This window comes from Xiphophorus maculatus, chromosome 17 (assembly GCF_002775205.1).
Source record: "Xiphophorus maculatus strain JP 163 A chromosome 17, X_maculatus-5.0-male, whole genome shotgun sequence".
Classification (NCBI taxonomy): Eukaryota; Metazoa; Chordata; class Actinopteri; order Cyprinodontiformes; family Poeciliidae; genus Xiphophorus; species Xiphophorus maculatus.
In genome coordinates, this window is record NC_036459.1 from 20,226,462 (window position 1) to 20,237,920 (window position 11,459).

At 44.1% G+C, this 11,459-nt stretch overlaps 1 protein-coding gene across 2 annotated transcripts in view; it reads right to left on the reverse strand.

Moving 5' to 3' along the window:
• The window catches only part of tmem178b (transmembrane protein 178B), a 54,546-nt gene extending 46,907 nt beyond the window's left edge, over nucleotides 1-7,639 (reverse strand). The window contains exons 1-2 of one of the 2 annotated variants that reach the window (XM_023350069.1): nucleotides 7,572-7,639; nucleotides 6,655-7,326 (exon numbers count right to left, since the gene is read on the reverse strand). In XM_023350069.1, the coding sequence (XP_023205837.1) occupies nucleotides 6,655-7,036 (382 nt within the window). In that variant the 5' untranslated portion in view covers nucleotides 7,037-7,326; nucleotides 7,572-7,639. Of the gene's footprint in view, nucleotides 1-6,654; nucleotides 7,331-7,571 lie in introns of both variants that reach the window. The other variant, XM_023350068.1, reaches the window with a different exon arrangement.
• Between the last annotated feature and the right edge of the window lie 3,820 nt (nucleotides 7,640-11,459).

Here is an 11,459-nt window from a genome sequence, read left to right on the forward strand (position 1 = left end):
AGGGTGAGCAGAGAACTTGGAGGCATGAATCCATTGTAGGAAGCGGGCACGGACAGCGGAGGGAACGTAGAGTTTACCTGGAGGGCAGGCTTCAGGAGGAGGCTCGGTTTGGTGCGCTTGGCGGATGATGTCCTCCATCTCCCACGTTACTACTCCGACCGTGCAACTAGGCGGGAGAATGGGAGCCAGGCTTTCCTCCGAATCGTCAGGGGAGTGTATCCTGGACAGGGCATCTGGCTTTACGTTCTTTGAACCTGGACGATAGGAAATGGAAAGGTTAAAGCGTGCGAAGAACAGAGACCAGCGAGACTGGCGTGGGTTGGATCTTTTAGCTGACTGGAGGTAGGACAGGTTTTTGTGATCGGTCCAGACTAGAACGGGGTGTTCTGCTCCCTCCAGCCAGTGACGCCACTCTTCCAAAGCCAGTTTTATGGCCAGCAATTCTCTGTCTCCCACATTATAATTTCTCTCAGCTGGAGAGAGTCTGCGGGAAAAAAAAGCGCACGGGTGTAATCTCTGATCCTGCTCAGTGATCTGGGACAGAACGGCCCCCACCCCAATATCGGATGCATCAACCTCCACTACAAACTGCTTACTTGGGTCGGGTTGAACCAGGACAGGGGCCTTGGAGAACCGCGACTTGAGTTCAGTGAAGGCGGCCTCGGCTTGTGGAGTCCAACTAAACACCCTTTTTGTGGAGGTGAGAGCTGTGAGGGGGGAAGCTATCTGGCTATAGTTCCGGATGAACCTTCTGTAAAAGTTGGCAAAGCCTAGGAAACGTTGGAGTTGTTTACGCGTTTCAGGCTGAGGCCAGTCCAGAACTGCTTTGATCTTGTCTTCTGCCGCTCTGATCTGTCCGCTCTCAAGGACGTACCCCAGGAAAGTTACTGATGGGCGGTGGAACTCACATTTTTCGGCTTTCGCATACAATTTGTTCTCTAGTAACCTCTGGAGAACTAGACGGACGTGTCTTTGGTGCTCAACAAGGGTCCTTGAGTAGATGAGGATGTCATCTAAGTAGACAAAGACAAACACATTAATGAAATCTCGGAGGACGTCGTTCACAAGGGCCTGGAAGAAAGAGGGGGCGTTAGACAAACCAAAAGGCATGACCAGATACTCGTAGTGCCCCATAGGGGTCTTAAAAGTGGTCTTCCATTCGTCACCCTCCCTGATACGGAGTAAATGATAAGCGTTTCTAAGATCCAGTTTAGAAAAGACGGTTGCCCCCTGAACAGGTTCGAAGGCAGAGGAGAGCAGAGGTAAAGGATACTTGTTCTTGATGGTAATTTGATTTAGGCCTCTATAGTCGATGCAGGGCCTAAGAGAACCATCCTTCTTCCCCACAAAGAAGAAACCAGCACCCAAAGGGGAAGACGAGGTACGGATAATACCTGCAGCGAGGGATTTATTTATGTAATCCTCCATGGCCTGGCGTTTGGCCCTGGAGATGTTATACAGTCTACTGTTAGGTAGAGGGGCCCCAGGCAGGAGGTCGATGGCACAATCATATGGTCTGTGAGGTGGTAGAGAGAGGGCCTTGTCTTTACTGAAAACAGTAATGAGTTCATGGTACTCACTAGGAACGGAGGTGACGTCGGGCGGATCAACCTCATCCATCGTAGAACGTGTGGACTGCAAAGGAACAGCGGAACGGAGACAGGTGGTGTGGCACTTGGAAGACCAGGAACCAATCCTTCCCTCAACCCAATCTATCTGGGGGTTATGCGTGAATAGCCAGTTGAATCCTAGAACTATGGGGGAACTGGTTGTGGGAAACACATAGAAAATGATCTCTTCAGTGTGGTTACCAGAAATTAGCAGGCGTAGTGGCTTGGTCCGGTGGGTTATCTGGGGTAGACCCTTCCCGTCCAGGGCAGCGACACGGAGAGGAACTGGTAGCGGTTCAGTAGGCATGGAGAGCTGGTGAATTATGTCGGAACTGATGAGATTTTGTTCGCAACCGGAGTCAATGAGAACTGACACTGAAAGTGAGTCATTGTCGGTGAATAGGGTGACAGGAAAGGTGAGACGGGGTTTAGGAGTGGACGATGCCGGCAGTCTCCCCACTTTCACTGCCGGACCTGCGGGTTTAAACGTACAGGACAGTTAGCGATCACATGGTTCGGCTCACCGCAGTAAATGCAGAGCCGGGAGCGTAGCCTCCGTTGACGCTCTTCGGGTGTGAGCCTCGTGTTTCCTATTTGCATGGGTTCAACACCTGGGGCTGGGGGAGGAGGTGAGTGCTGAGCAGAAGGACGACTGCTGGTTAGAAAAGCGCGTGGAGAAGAGACTCGACGGGTGCGTTCCCTGGCTCTAGCACAGATTCGGTTGTCCAATCTTATAGCTAGGTTTATGAAATCGTTCAAGGATTCTGGTTCATCCAACGTGGCTAGTTCGTCCTTTATCTGCTTGTTTAGACCATGAAAAAAGGCGCTCTTGAGAGCTATAACGTTCCAGCCAGATGCGGCCGCTTTGATCCTAAAATCTATGGCGAAATCAGAAACGCTTTTCTGACCCTGCTTTAGCCAGTGCAAGTCTCTGGAAGAGGATGTTCCTTCAGTTTCCTGGCAGAAAACCTGTTTTAATTCATTTAGAAACTCGGGGTAGGTACATCCATAATTAGCTGTTGTGGTAAACCGGGCTTCGGCCCACTCTAAGGCTCGGCCCGTCAACAAGGATAATACATAAGAAATTTTACGGTCATCATTGGGAAAACTCTGTGGCGAATGGTTAAAGACAATGGTGCATTGAAGGACAAATCCTTTTACCTTCTTGATGTCACCAGAAAACTTATCTGGAGTTGCCGGGCGGACCTCAGAGAACCCGGAGCGGACGGGCAGATCCGGGACTAATGACGGAGCAGATGGGGAAACAGAAGATTGGTTTGCGTCCTGTGGTACTGAGTTCTGTAGGAAATTGGAGAGTTCAGTTAATCGTCGGTTAGTTTCGGCTTGGCGATTTCCCAGCTCTCTCAGAGCTGCATCGTGGGACTGAATGAGGGCTTGTTGGTCTGATATCGCTCTTCTGATCGCGTCTGCGGAGGTCGTAGCATGGCCTGAGTGTTCTGTCATGATGAGTTTCAGTTTACGAACCCACATGCAAGAACACGAGCAGAAGAGATCGATAAAGTGCACAATAATAAGTTTTATTGAAGTCAGGGGAGGGGTCAGGAAGCGAATACTGGAGCTGATGACCGGGTCGTCTTGCTACCAACAGGAGAAGCAGGGTTAGAACAGTAAGGTGAGAATCTTTCAGGAATAATCCAGAGTGTGTCTTACTTGGAAGGAAGGGGATGGAGACTTGAGCCGCGACCTGGGCGGGGTTCTTTTAGTTGGAGAACGGACAGGTATGTACCGCTGGCGGGATGGCTCAGACTGTGGTTCGATGTATACTTTCTCCGACTGGGTTCGGGCTTGGACCACCTGGCCCGGACGCTTCCGAAGGGGAATCCACCGGAGAGGGATCGACGAGAGGAAAAGGTGAGCACACGAGGAGTGGCGTCTGACCGGTAGCACCGACAGCGTCGAGGGAGGACACAGGAGGTAGGTAATCCACAACGAGGGAAGCACAGACTCACACGGAATTCGGGAAGGACTGTTCTTCGCCAGAACCGCGAGAGAACAGCAGGATATCTGACGAGGAAGACAACAAAGGGTTAGAGCGGAGCAGATCACAGAGAGCCTATTTCTGGAACGAGTTGTTACCGAAGTAAGCAAACACTCAGGCGATGAGAAGAAGAGGAGCTGCTGCTTAAATCCATAATTCACGCCCTCCAAAACAAGCTGCAGGTGTGTAGACGGGTTGAACTCAGCAGCTTCCCAGGAGCTCTGCATGTTGGCGACGTCTGGTGGATGTCATGAGGAATGCCGGTTCCAATGGCAGAAAGAAAAAACTCAAACCAAAAAGAAAAACAAAATAAAACAGAAAACGCAAACCCTGACACTGTCTGCATTGTGAGTGGCACCAGAACTCCTCCCAAACAATCCGTTTTAGTGACTCGTATGTGGAAACATGGGAAATTTGATTAAAACTAGAACTACACAGATTAGAAGGAACACAACTTTATCCAACTTCATTAGAACCTAATTAGGTGAATCATAATCAAACATATTTAGTAACTTCAAACCAGTAATATACACCATGTTCCAAATTATTATGCAAGTGATATTTTCTCTGATTTTCTTAAATGGTCAATGCAAATGATGGTCAGTATAATTTTCAAGTCATGAACTATTACAGTATAAATCAAATTTTACTCAACAAAGCTTCCCATGAGAACAGTATTTTTTTCAAAAATAAAAAGCTCAAAATGCACTTTTCCAAATTATTATGCACAGCAGATTTTCTAAACATTTTATGGATTATATAGAACTTCAAACAGTCATTCTTTGAATGTGCAGCATTAAGTGGTCACATGTACTAAAATCAAAAGCTATTTCAATCAAAACATCTTAACAGACCGAGTTCCATTGGATCAATTAACATTGGATTCTTGCATCCATTGAACTTGTGAGTTTGTGGAAAGTTTCTGCTTGAATTTCTTTGCAGGATGTCAGAATACCTTCCCAGAGCTGCTGGTTTGATATGAACTGCATTCCACCCTCAGATCTTCTGCTTGAGGAAACTCCAAAGGTTCTCAATAGGGTTGAGGTCAGAGGTCAGAGGAGGATGGTGACCACACCATGAGTTTCTCCCCTTTTATGCCCATAGCAGCCAATGGCACAGTAGCATTCCTTGCAGCATGAGATGGTTGCATTGTCATGCATGAAGATGATTTTGATACTGAAGGTCTGGCTCTTCTTTTTGAACATGAAAGAAAGTGATCAGTCAGAAAGTCCATTTACTTTGTTGAGGTCATTTTCACACCTTCGGGGACTCTGAAGGGGCCAACCAGCTCTCTCTCTCTCACCATGATTTCGGCCCAAAGCATGACTCCACCACCTCCTTGCTGACGTCACAGTCGTGTTGGGACGTGGTGACCATCCACCACCAATCCACTACTGCATCCATCTGGACCATCCAGGATTGTACAGTGGTCATCAGTGAACAAGTCTGTTTGAAAATGAATCTTCATGTACATCTGGGCCCACTGCGGCCGTTTCTGCTTGTGAGCTCTGGTTAGGGGCCCAATAGTAGGTTCATGCACCGCAAGCCTCTGGAGGATCCTCCACCTTGAGGTTCCAGAGGCACCAGCAGCTTCAAATAACTGTTTGCTGCTTTGTAAGGGCATTTTAACAGCTGCTCTCTTAATCTGATGAATTTGTCTAACAGAAACCTTCCTCATTCTGCCTTTATCTGTACAAACCCATCTTTGTTCTGAATCAGCCACAAATCTCTTCACAGTACGATAACGCTTCAGTTTTCGTTAAATATCTAATGTTTTCATACCTTGTCATACGGCACTATACTATCTGATGATTTTTGTCAGCAGAGAGATCTTTTCTCTTTCCCATATTGCTTGAAACCTGTGGCCTGTTTAATAATGTGGAACATCCTTCTTAAGTAGATTTCCTTTAATTGAGCTCTCTGAAATTAATTAATTATATTAAAATTAGATTCAAAGAGCCCTGACACACAATACCATCTATAAATTTAATAGCACAACAAAAAATGTAATCTTTATGACACTTAAATCCAATTTGCATAATAATTTGGAACACGGTGTACACAGTGTTTCTGCACTTCAACATCAGATACATTTTTTTTAAATGAATGTGCCATCCGTGCATTCAGCACGTGTTCTGTGCTCCAGAAAGGAAAAGGCCTCCGGATATTCTGAAGTTGTGAACCCCCTGTGAAGATGGACATTGAGACAGCTCTGGGACCTGAAGGAATGCACAGAAGATGGTCTGCTGTTACAGTTTACCAACATCTGAAAAAATACATGATTGGTATATTAATTCATGTGTAGGCCAAAATGCCTTACCTCTGACAAAAAAGGGGAAAAAAACACCCAGCTGAAATGTGTGCCTCTATTTGGTGTAACAAGTTTCATAGTACAACTTGCAATATGAACATCAAGAAAGAACAAAATTAATGGACTTAAACAGATCATGCTTGTGTTTTATTTCAGAGACGGGTAGTTGCTGACTTTCGTGTGGAATTTGACTTTTTCAAGTTGACAAAGAACATGGATGTCTACGTAAACAAATGGGGTATTAATGATGTGTCAGTTTTGCTTTTGAGTTTTTATAAGTAAAAGTTTGTTGTAAAGGCAATTTCAACTCAAAATCTGATTTTCTTTCTTTTATCTAGTTAGTGTGTACTATGTGCTACAGACCTCCATATGTACCACACATCCTAGGAGGCACCTCGCTGCTTTACGTAGAGAGCTTCAGCTAGCACTCCCATGCATCCCATGATTATGTCACTGTGTGGTTGAGGCAAGCGTCACATCGCATCCGTTGAAAGTTCACACGCAATGCTCCCCGTCATGTCAAACTCAATGATAACCACTGTCCGCTCAGAGAGCCAGAGCCTCCTGCCATCTATTCGCATGCTGATGCCCTTGCTCGCCCTTTGGTCAAGTGGCCAGTCACCACACGGTGGCCTAATTTATTTTTACATGTTAAATGTCGCAACACACGTATGCTGCGCAGCGACCCGAAATAACATGTTTCTTCACAACTTTCTCCCAATTTATACACTTACCTTTGCGAATGTGATCTTCGATCACCTGGTCGAAGCCAAGCCGGTGGCATTTCCTCCACAGCCCCATGTTGGTGGAGTTATACTGCCTGCTGCATTCGTCTGCGGCGCTCATGGCGAACAGCTGCCTTCGGTTTCGGGCCAATAGCACCTTGTCCTCCCAGCGAGGCATGCTGACTCGGCTGGCCCGCAGCGGCAGGCTGTTGTTGGGGATATAGATAAAGCCCGGGTCCTTACGGCGGCTGGAGAAACTTCGGCATCGCTCCTTGTACCTTCTGGCGTCTGTCTCGTACCAATGATCCGAGCACATTGCCACGGCGAGCATGCCCAAGGCACAAAGAGACAAGGAGAGCCCGGTGTAGAGCAACAACTTCCCGGCGGCCATACTCGCTCCTGTCACAGCCGCATCAGCACCTAGAGAGACGGACAGCTCCTCTGCAGCTTCCCTTCCGATTCAACTCACATCATCTTTGAAGAACAGCGGAATCATCATCCAAAAATGGTGTTAGATGGAAGAACAGGGAGAATACTTCCTTTAGCAAGGCTCCAAAAACAATAGGCTATGAAATTCCAGTAGTAAGGTGCCCACGTCTTTCCTGCGTGCGCCTTTCTGCAGCAGCTCGACGGAGACAGAGAGGACGCTATCTCATCTCAGGCGCGACCCAAAGCACCCATCTGTCTGAGGGCGACACCAACAAGCACGCAACACATCAGGATGGCAGCCAAGACTTAAGTTATTCACCAGAAGACTAGCATCGCAGGGATGGATGAATGAGATAAAACCGAGAAGTACACAATCAGATGGGAATTATATCAATTTAACCCAAATTGAAAGAATTTAACAGTAGAAATAAATCAGGAGAACTATTCGATAGAATTTAGCTGCATGGGCCTCGTAGGTTAATATACATGCAGGTTACCTGATGAGTAATCACAAATCAAAGCTCAGGTCATCACCAGACTGCAACCACGACACGTCTGATGTGATGACGACAGCTGCCACAGAGAAGCCCTGAGCATGGACGAATCAGGAGCATGCGTGAAGAAGCGCTACAGCTTTATCTCTTATTTGATGCAGTTATCCAATTCATTAGTTAAACATTATGGCTACAAGTTAATAACACTGAAATGAAGAACAAACACAATGCACAAAGTTGATTGTTGTTTGCTTATGGCTTAAAAGCCGTAAACAAAAAACGAAACAAGTAGGACTTTGACTTCAACGCCGTTTCAAGAAACATTTGGTCCCAAATGGTCTAGGTGAACTTTCCTGAGTAAATTTTACTAATCTTAGCTGAAAAATGAACATGAACATTTATTCACTCACTTTGGTATGTCGGATGGTTGAAACAGAGAAAATATCTGCCTGATTAATTAGGATAATGCAGGGCCGTGCAAAGACCTTTTAATGGGCAGGGGCTCAAAGTTAAAAAGGGTATAATGATAAACTTGCTGTTTCTACTGCTGAGAGTGCTGATCTGAGACTGTAGTTGTCGCTGGTTATGAAATAAGCTAATTTTATGCTATTTTATTTAGTAAAATTTTATTTAAAATAAAATGCTAAATAAAATGTCTAACCACCATAGCAGACTGCTTTAAAGATCAAAAACGTTCAGTGTAATTTTGTGTAGGTGGTTGGAGTTGGATCCAAATGCAGGAAACTGAGGCAGACAGTGAATTATGAGATTTAATGAAGGGTAAAGAAAGGAAACTTACAAAGATCAATTGGAGAACTGCAAAACAAAACCAAGGAAAGAAAACCAGCAAGAAGAAAACACAAGGACAACACATGAGGAAGTGACAGGACTACTCCTGTCACTTCCTCATGTGACAGGAATAGTCCTGTCACATGAGGACAGGACGAGTAGTGGGAGAGGATGGGTACTGGGAGGTTAAGCGCCAGACAAAGACCTGAGCTGATTAGCTAATTGACTGCAGGTAAGAGTGGTTGGATCAGGAGCCGGGCTGAGGGGTGAAGGTGGCACAGGGTAGCTGGGAAGATGCAAAGGAGAACAGAAAAGAGTGAGGGAGGAAACACAAGGAAGCTGGAAATAATTCTAACACTAAAGAAACACTACGAGTAAAAAAAAAACACGATGAACTAGAAAGAGACAAATACATGAGGGGGAAACTATAACAGAAACCAGGCTGACCTAATAGTAATAATTAGAACTCAGAAACACAGAAACTAGAATAAGCAAAAGGACTAAACAAAGAAACAAACCTAATTAGAAAACACTACGAGGGACAGACGTAGACTCGGATATAAAAGAATAACTAAACCTAGAGTAACAAAATAAGATAACTAGAAAACACTACAAGGGTAGTACATAAAACCAAACCCAAAAACCCAGAGTCTTGACACAGACGGGTTAACTCTACATAATTTTTCAATGTTAGCACCTCTGAGAGATGTAAAATTATAACACTGAGATATATCAAGGCAAAGAAAACTAGCTGCTGGTAGGCCCATCCAGACATTCAGAGGTAGTAACTTATTCAGAGCGGCTCACTTCCAGCCCAGATCCCGTCAGCAGCAGTGCGAACCTGCCTGGTAGTAATGTTAGGTTAAGGTGAAGCAGAGAGCAAACAGTGAGCAGGCCATACCGGGGCGTTGAGGTGCGTCACGGTGAAGCGATGCCGTTTCTTTGTCAGCATGTCTGATTCTGACCAACAACAGCATTTCCTAAATACCTTGTGAAAAAGCCTTTCTTATAAGTACTTCAAAATATTCTGTATTTAGAGTTAGTCACTTGGATTGCTCAGGCATGAGTTTGAACAATTCTATCTTAAAATCTGTCTTCAACTTTTGAAGGCTCTGGGGGTTCATACATTCTGATTTTTGCTTTTTTTATAGACTTACAATTCAAGCCAGGTGACCAAGTGGGCAATTTTTGCACTTTACTTTCTTACCAGTTAGGAATTCCTTAGCCTTTGTTTTCAGCATATTGTCCTGCTTGGAAATCCACACTTATTTCAACTTCTGATTCTTGCCAAGAATGTCCTGCTAGATTTCTCCACTCATCCTTTTAACAAGTACATCTCAGAAAATTGAAATATTTGGAAAGAGTTCTGTTTTTCACTCATGTCAGAAAGTCAAACTCAAATACTTTTACACACAGAGTGAAATACTTCAAGCTTATATTGTAATTTTGAATATTATTATTAAAAATGAGACTTCAGAATTTAATGTCTGATACCCTGTGCTTTACAGGCAGTTGATTCAATTTTAAAAATTTTGAATTAGGACAAAAATCTATTAGCAAGAAATTACTATCGATTTGGGTGGCATGTTAATAACCACACCATCCAAATCTGCCTTTAATTATTGTCTTAAACAGCATGCATTTTCAAAGGAAGTGTGACATAACTCCTGTTCTGATTGCTGAGTATACTAGTACACTAAGTTTGTTTCTATTTTTCAATTGAGACTAAAAAAGTTTGAAAAATCTTCCTTTTGATCAGACAAACGCCTTTTTAAGTTTTGGAAATATGATACATCCATTTTCTACAAATCATCTGACTACTTTCATAGGCCAAGTAGGTTTTTTTTAAATTGGTCCCAGAACAAGTACGAAAAAAAACATAGCTATTACAGCATAAAAAAAGCTTCAAAAAGGTGATATGAAGATACCTCCATAGATCATTCAGTTTCTCAAAAAAAAATTAACAATCGTGAGTGGACAAATATAGAAAGAAGATGCATAATGAGAAGCTCCATTATCACATCTTTCTAAATGATGGGGAAACACCAGACAGTGATGTGTGTTGGAGGAGTCAGACATATGACAGAGTAGATCAAGATGAGACGGTTTTCTATTATTTCTATTGAGCCTACAGCGATTAAATAGAAAATTGCGATATAGGACGAGGGAAACCTCCTGTCCACTAGATGGCGGTAATTGCATTCAAAATTTGATGTACTAAGCAACATCAGAGGAGATCTTGAAGAGATTGTCAAAAACAATAAATGGAGGAAAAGTAGGAAGTTTGTCAATCCTCATTGAATTTGAAGAAAAAGAGTTGCCACAAATCAAAATAGGCTATCTCAGTTTCAGGTCAGACCTTATATCTGACCTGGGAAGCAGCAGAGAAATACTAGCTAGCATGGATTTGGTGAGGTTCAGTGTTTGACTTTTTTTTTTCACCCTCAAAAAGAAGAGACCAATTTGAGCGGATGGAGATTGCTATTCTATTAAATCCCCACGGTCAGGTTTTACTAGCGAACAACTTTCTTTATCTTCACTTTATTGGTGAAGATAAACAACTTCACCACTGAGTTGTTTCAAAATGTCAAAGGTATGGACACATAGTTTGTAAAGGGAAGCAGAGATATCCAAAATGTGGTGACAATCACAAGTTAGACGAATGTGAAGAATAAGTACAAGAAAAATGTTGTAGCTTGCAACAGAGCAAAATTAGCCAGAACCCAAAACGCAGCCAAAAACAAGTGTACGGTTCACCAAACGTTTTATTACAAAAATGATGTTGTAGAAGGGGCTTTACAGGGTGTGGTCACACTGGTAGGTCAGGAATGAGGGATCCACAGGAGTCAGGAATCCAGCCTGGGGAGGGTAGGGTGAATGGACAGTGGGAGGCTTTGGGGGACAAACAGACGGCAGGGACAAAATCCACCAACCAGAGGCTGAGTCGTTGAATCCATTCAGGGTCATGCACGGGAGGGTCTCAGGCAATAAAAATCCAGTAATCAGAAGACTGGAGGCAGGGTCAGAGACAGGCAGGGTTCAGCAACAAGAGGTCAGAACTTTTCCTACAGCAGAAGGACTAGGCAAAAATCTGTGGTCAAA